The sequence below is a fragment of the Temnothorax longispinosus genome, chromosome 7 (genome assembly GCF_030848805.1).
Source record: "Temnothorax longispinosus isolate EJ_2023e chromosome 7, Tlon_JGU_v1, whole genome shotgun sequence".
Taxonomy (NCBI): Eukaryota; Metazoa; Arthropoda; class Insecta; order Hymenoptera; family Formicidae; genus Temnothorax; species Temnothorax longispinosus.
Window position 1 is genome coordinate 19711017 of NC_092364.1, and position 7715 is coordinate 19718731.

General features: G+C 41.2%; 1 protein-coding gene across 2 annotated transcripts; it reads left to right on the top strand.

The window, feature by feature from the left end:
- The first annotated feature begins 210 nt into the window (after positions 1 to 210).
- LOC139816072 (uncharacterized) lies at positions 211 to 7392 on the top strand. 2 transcript variants are annotated; one of them, XM_071783396.1, is made up of 9 exons: positions 211 to 1115; positions 1763 to 1945; positions 3294 to 3656; positions 5298 to 5374; positions 5670 to 5773; positions 5852 to 5951; positions 6140 to 6352; positions 6630 to 6743; positions 6820 to 7392. In XM_071783396.1, the coding sequence occupies exons 1-9, from the start codon at positions 329 to 331 to the stop codon at positions 6973 to 6975; spliced, it is 2097 nt and encodes a 698-aa protein (XP_071639497.1). In that variant the 5' UTR covers positions 211 to 328; the 3' UTR covers positions 6976 to 7392. The 2 variants fall into 2 exon arrangements, with proteins under 2 accessions (XP_071639497.1, XP_071639499.1); XM_071783398.1 differs by lacking the exon at positions 3294 to 3656.
- The last annotated feature ends 323 nt before the right edge of the window (positions 7393 to 7715 follow it).

Genomic DNA, 7715 nt, shown 5'->3' on the forward strand with positions numbered 1-7715 from the left:
GAAGCTGGCGATTCAAAGAAATTAACCGTGTGCCAATTAATTCCTCAAACGTTTTTGCAAGTGAAATTTCAACTAGTCGAATAAGAGAAACTTGACTTACAGCTTCCAACTAAGTCAAGTTTCTCTTCGAATAATTTCGGAGAAACTTGATTTAGTCTTCAGTGAGATCTTCACTGTTCTTCATCGATCGCCGTTAATGGAGAGGAAGATAAACCGTTCGTGAGTCATCCTCATCGCAGTGCGTCCCTTTTAACTATCGAGCGTGCAGTGAGATCGTGACGATGCGCAAGGTATCCTCGAAGTGACAAGGCGGAAGTCAAAGTCGATCATGAAGATCGTGCTCGGGATGCTCCTGATGACCGTGGCGAGCGCTTTCGATCACCATGACACCTATTCGTGGAAACGCAGGGAGGATTACAAGATCACGACTGCGAGCCGAGCGATCGTGCCGGTCAAAGTTAAAGAAACTCGTCTGCAGCGATCCGATACGTATCGATCGAGATCGTCGAACTCGCGCGAGGACAACGTTCTCCAAAACTCGGCGAGAAGTTTCGCGGTGGCCGACGATTCGGACGAGCATCACGAGCTCTGGAAACCGGAAGCCGCCAGGACGCGACCGGACCTGACGCGCGAGAATCGAGCCATCGAGAGCACCCTGAAGAACGTGATAGGCAGACCAGCCAAGGTCGAACAGTATCAGTACTTTTCGAACTTTCCATACGGCGGTGATGGATCCACCGACGCCATATTGGAGAACGCGGATCATCCGACGAAGAGCTCGGTGTTCTCCACAGATACTCAAGATCACTTCCTGAGTCATAATGCGGAAGAGATGGATTGGAGCGGGCAGGAGGTATTCGAAAAGGACCCGCAGAATGAAGAGGAAGAGGAAACAAGTCTCCAGGAGTTACTGAACGAAATGAGACGAAAGAGGTTAAATGGAGTATTCGAGGAAACGGTAGACGGACATCGACAGGGCAGAGGGAGAAAGCTGACCAGCCAGCAGCAAGGTGCCTTGCTCGTGGAGACGCTCAGGAAGAAGCGAAACTACACCAACGATCATCGAGGACACAGCTCCAATCTCCAGAGCGGCCTTATGGATATGTTGGGCAGAAGTATGTAGGATTGAAAATGGGACGAAAATGAAAATTAAAGAAAGATTAAAAGTGCTTTCACAATCAAACGAGATATATCGATTCTGAAAATAAACTTTATAGATTGCAGATTAATTTATTAAAAAATTTAAAGCGCGTAAGCTGTAAATGAAATAAATTGTATAAAGTAAATGAGTAAAAATAGGAGGATCGATGATTCGATATTTTATATCTGATATTTTTGAAAATTGTAAAATGAAAACTGATAGCAAATATCATTGACTTTCCAGCATTGACAAAGTACAATATCGGTTACAAGCAAATTATTAATGCAATTGTACGTATTGAAAGTCGACACAAGATTCATTTCGATGAATATTGATCTTCAGGAAAACGCGCTGGATGCTGGGTGAAATAATATACTTGGCGCAATTAAAGTTGCAATCGCGTGACAAGAGATAAACAAACTCATCGATATCGCAACAGACTTTCACTTTTGGATGTCTTTTTATGCTAGCAAGAAGATAAATTCTTGAGTAAATCATTTTCGAGCAAACATTTGTATTTATTAATCGTTTACTTATATAATATTAAAATAATCCATCGGCAAACGTGCGAGCCAATGTACGTATATAGATATCAATGTTTATACGTGGAATCTGTTTCAGTGATACCGCAAACGTGCAAGTACAAAGGTGCCAAGTTCGAGTGCGGCCTCAGCATCAGCTGCGTTCTAGGCGGCGGTCGACCTGTCGATCTCTGTTCCGGTGGTTTAATATGGAGCTGCTGCGTGGACGACGAGGACATACCCGAACAACCACGACCGACCCCGGGTTTGCTGCAGAATGCCAGTGAGTTCTTTCGCATCGTTAAGACGTATCTCGGGCACATATACCGAAAAAAAGCATGTATACTGAAATTACTTTAATCAGAAAATAGGTAAACTTTAACTAAAATAGTCTGCGAACTTCTTAATCTACCATTTAGCAATAGAGGAAACAATGAGAAACGCCGTATGTTTTTTTTTCTCGCGGAAGAGTTTTTAATTTAACGGCGTGTCTCAATTAACTCGCGTGGTCCTTTTTATCTGCCGTCATGCCGCCGTAAATTTACGACATCCTGAAAGAGGGTCCGTGTCCTCGAATGTCGCTAAACCGAGTTTCTGAACCGAGACTTCGAGGTTGCGCCGCCGCGCTTTTAGCGCGACTTGCTCGCGAACAACTTCCGTAAACGCTTTAAAATTTGTTTACGGAAGTGAAATTGTCTAATTTTTATCTTCACTCGCAACGACAACAATAAAATAATACGTTCGATGTGTACTCTCTACGCGAAGTAGAGAGATTCGAGCCGCATTTAATAGCGAAGAGGCGCAAAGAGAATACAGATGATACTGTAATTAACGTAATTATCCTCAATGTGGGGGATGTAACGTTATTTTACCAGACTGACGTTAGGGATTAAGATGAGATTAGATCGCGAGAAGGTTGAGAACGCTTGGCTTTATCGCGAATCGCGAACTGAAAGGAGACGCGCCGGCTGGAAGTAACCTGATTTCTATCCGGCGACATCCGAAATTACACAACCAACAGCGTCCAGCTAGTGTCGCGCGCCCACAGACGATGCGACAGAGTATACGGTCGGCACTTTCAAATACAGTTATTCACACCTAGTTTGCGCGACGGCATCGCGTTGCACGCCCGTAGAACTTTACGCGAGCGTGCTTTCCCAAGCCGCAAGTCGCTCACCGTAACCGCGCGACCATCAATACAATGGCACGATTAGAAACAGGCGAGGAAATAATGTCAGCGACGGAACAAGACAATTACAAATTATCGTATTATTTTGTAACACAATTGAAAAATAAGTAAAAGTTCCTTTCTATTTTGCGATACACGATTTTGCCTGATTTGAGTAAAAGTGTTTGTTGCAACGAACAATTATAGAGAAAGCGATGCAGGTGAATGAAATTATTGATATTATTAGTATTATAATAATCTTCTTTGTTGATTTCTCGGATAGATTAATTCTAAGCTGATAGAGTCTTTAATCCTCTAGCTGTGATTAAAATATCAGCTATATATAGATACGCGCATAATTACTTATAATTGCCACGTTATCGGGCTTAAATTCGGCTGCGCGGAGCCGCGCGACGCGAGTGATTCCGAGTAGCTAATAGCAACACCGTGTTACGTTGCCCAGCGTTTTCCATAAATCTCGGGCACCAACAGCCATACGTGGACGACGACGTGCACATTTACAGCAGCGCGGTAAGGCCCGGCAGGCCCGGCAGGCCCTCGCACAGCCACGAGGCCCATCGGCCCACGTACGTGGGTGGCGTCAGTAATCCGCTAAGTCTTTACGAGCCACCTTACGCGATCTGGAGCCACGACGGACCGAACGATCTCGCGGTCGGCCACGACCGGCCGACGTACGCTACTCGTCCACCGCATCACACGGTTCAGGAATATCCGCAGGACGAGTACGGTGGCGGCTACCGGCCCGCCGCTTCCGGCGGGCCGATCGAGGACTCGTCCAACGCCATGGACTACTCCAGATACCGTGGTAATCGCATGAAAATGCACGCAGATTATTGCACCCGAATGTCGAGCACGATGTGTGTCGAGCGCACGAGTCGAGGACTCGCTGAAAAACCTCGGTGAGTTCAGATTCCGAGGACTACAGGCACGCGAGAATCCCGTCGTGTCTTCTGTAGCATGGGAAATTGAGCTCACCTCAAAAATTATACTCCTTACAATTAGAACTTGTGTGTCGCTTCAACGTGTCTGGTCGAGCTTCTGCTTTTTATACTGCTATCAATTCTATTTGCAACAGAGTGAGATCTTGCGCACCTGATTATAATTATTGGTTTGGATATACTCGATGTTGACTATTACGATCGATCGAAACAGGCACTTGATTTTAATCTAATCACACTGGATTAGAAGTGATATGTTTGTACGTGTTGATTTATGCCAATAAATGTCAACAGATAATTATTAGACTTCACACCAGATTTAATTCATTGATATCGAGAAGAAAAGTACTGATGATTTTAAAGAACATAGAATTATATAGAATTACAGCTTTGACGAAAATCAGTACGAAATATACGAGACAAACTGTGACGAATTTTGTAAAATGGATAACATCGAGACAATACAAAATACTATACTACTACGTTTGTTACTAAATATACCAGTTAATAATAATCAAATCGATCTATAACGGATCCCAAATGACGGAGACAGTATCCAAACATGCACAATGTTTCGCGTGGAAACCGCACAAAAATGAATGCTTTCGTCGTCACATCGCACACATTTTCCTGTATAAAGTGTTGCCGGAAAATGATTAAAGTTGAAATTGGAGAAATTGAATTTGAAGAAAAAAAATGAGAGAATGCTGAAAAACTGACTGGAGACAGAGAACGAGGGATAAGCGGGAAAAGCGAAACAAGGAAGATAATAGAAGACTGCATAATTTTATGAAGCAATATGGAACAAAGAAGAAAATAATTGTATTCTTAACAGTCCTCGGGTCCCTTTAAACATTGAAATACGAAGTAGAAACATGAAATAGAATACAATCTTTCAACAAAATAAAATTTTTAAACGTGCATCTTTATATTACATATGTTCTGTTATTAAATTGCACGTTAATTCAAATTGTAAAATTAATAGGCTAATAGGTAAAATGATACTAATTACACGTGTTTAATTATCTAATGTTTAAGTATACGAATATTCCTATCTTCTTCTTTCTATCTTGAACAAAATCACGTGTTAAGAAAGTTTTGCAACGATTAATTATGGATAATGTATCTCTATAATCTGCGATAAAATAAATAGATTTCCTATAAAGTCGCGCAAACTTTCTACACTGCGCCACGTCTATTTTCTGCTTTCTGTCTCTCGCTAAGGCGCGAACAATCTTAAGCAAACACCAAGGTATCAGTTTAATTGCGATAATTGTAGAAAGTATCAGTTAATAATTTTCAGCGTGAGCTTCTCCTCTCCTTCGCATATTCGCATATTTTCTCCTCTATACGACACGCACAAATATCATCTCTTCGATCATGTGCCCGTTCCCAAAAATATCACCTTCGCAACATTATACCATCGCGTATTATCACCAACATGGAATATCGAACATTTTCTCTTGAACTCGTATACTCGCAATAGCTAACATAGATCGTACTTTCAGGCTGTGGCGAGCTCTACACGAGAAGCAACAGGATCGTAGGTGGACACTCGTCCAGTTTCGGCAGTCATCCGTGGCAGGTGAGGGTCCTCCTCGCGCGATTTTCTCCTCTCCGTCCTTCTCCTCTCTTCGCTCGGCCGCCATAAATCCATCTCTCGCTCGGGTCTCGCGGAGCGAGACACACTCTTCCTTTCCTCTGCATTATTCATCGGGAACGAGCCATCAATTTGCTCGATTCGCCTAGCGCGGAGAGCGAGGAGGAAAATAATCTATTAAATCTTCTCTAAACGCCGCGAGCCGTTACATCGCGGGCTCGGATACATATCTCATGTAACGCGCTTGTAAATAGGCTTCTAAACGTTCTCTTTGTTGCAGGCCGCCATTATCAAGTCGGGATTCTTACAGACCAAGAAACTGTCTTGCGGCGGCGCCTTGCTGAACAACCGATGGGTGGTCACCGCGGCACACTGTGTCGCGACGTTAGTATTGATTATTATTGTAACAATAGTTTAGTACACAGTAATAAGAACATTGATATATCGCATTTTGTATGTCAGGACACCGAATAGCAATTTAAAAGTTCGACTCGGGGAATGGGACGTTCGAGACCAGACAGAACGGCTGCTCCATGAAGAATTTAATATCGAGAGAAAAGAGGTTCTCCTTTTAAATAATGATTTAAGCTTTGTTGATTTAACGGTACATATCCAAAAACTTCGCGTCGCATTGCGACGTGTAGAATATTAAAAAAAAATTGCAAAATACACACACGCTTATTGGACTTTATCCAGCAAAGCTGAAAGCTTAATTAGTAATAATTACGTTGAAAATTATAACGACAACAGATACACCCGCAATACTCCCCTACCGACTTTCGAAATGACGTGGCTTTGGTGAAGCTGTCCCGGATGGTAGCTTTCAAGCAGCACATCGTCCCGGTTTGCCTGCCGGCGAGGAATTTGAAGCTCTCCGGCCGAACCGCAACCGTCGCTGGTTGGGGACGAACCAGGCATGGTCAAACTTCGGCGCCAACCGTTCTTCAAGAAGTCGATGTCGAGGTGAGTACGCTCTTGGCTAACATATTTATCTTTGATGATAAAACGTCTCTATATACCTATGCAATTCTATAAGATAATTTTTTGCGATATTTTATATTTATTTATTTATATAATTAATTATTGCCAATATAAACGAAAAGAATTTATCTGCCGTAAGTAAATTTATATATTATTTAATTATTACTCTGCTTATAATATTCATATTATTTAATTACACGATAAATAATTTTTTTAACATATCATTGTGTGTATGTGTATGTTATATATTTTTGTTTAGGTAATACCGAACGACAAATGTCAGAAGTGGTTCAGAGCAGCCGGTAGGAGAGAAACCATTCACGATGTATTTCTCTGCGCAGGTTATAGACAAGGCGGACGAGATTCTTGTCAGGTATTCGCTCAATTCGGTAATTAGCTAAACACACGTAACATTAGAAGACTTTCGTTTACACGTTATCTTGTAACAGGGTGATTCGGGTGGACCGCTCACAATGTCCGTGGAAGGTAGACACGTTCTGATCGGTTTGGTCTCTTGGGGCATCGGTTGCGGTCGCGAACACCTACCCGGCGTATATACCAATATCCAGAAATTCGTGCCCTGGATCGATAAAGTCATGAGCTAAAACGGGGGAACCTCGGTTACTCCGAAGGATGAGTTGCTTTACCCGAGAAAAAGAAGAAGGAAGAGGATAAGAGCGCGAAGTTACCAAAGTCCTATCTCGTTTTTTTTCTTTAAGACTTTTATAATCGTGCTCGATTATGAAGAATAGGCACTCTTTCGAAAGTGCCAAAAAGCATGACGCTTTTCAAAGTGTTGTCGTATGAAGATCGTTAAGTATATTCGAAACTGGCAATAAAAAGTTAATCAAAGATTACAATCGATGTATCCCAATGATTAATTAGCCAAGCTAGGATGAAGTTCTTGAGATGCTAGTTAGTAATAAATGGAGAGATGCTTAATATGAAGATCATTTAAGCTGCTTGTAAGCTTCGTTATTGTTATTAGTATTGTATTATAAATAATTTATTGTCGTATATATATTAAAACGAAAAAATGATCTACATTTAGAAATATTTATCTCTATTAATATAGAGAGTTGTATTAATATACAACAGATATTATTGACATTGACATTTTTTTATAATATCAATCCACCAATCCATGTTACATAGAAAGTTTTAAGAATTCAAGAGATAATAAATATTTTTAATATATTTTAAAAATCATTCCGATTTGTGATGTAATATAGAACTTACCAAATCTATCTTGAAATTCTGTTTGTAAAAAAAAATTATATTTAGCCGGAAGAAAAATGTACGGAATTTAACAGGAAAAAAAATATACGAGAAATTTCAATTGCAA

Excerpts from the sequence above, each read along its gene's own strand:
- LOC139816072 (XM_071783396.1), top strand. The coding sequence starts at position 329 with ATGAAGATCGTGCTCGGGATGCTCCTGATGACCGTGGCGAGCGCTTTC. Across the intron at positions 5,375-5,669 it reads TCGGCAGTCATCCGTGGCAG|GCCGCCATTATCAAGTCGGG; the intron begins GTGAGGGTCCTC and ends TCTTTGTTGCAG. Across the intron at positions 6,744-6,819 it reads GCGGACGAGATTCTTGTCAG|GGTGATTCGGGTGGACCGCT; the intron begins GTATTCGCTCAA and ends ATCTTGTAACAG.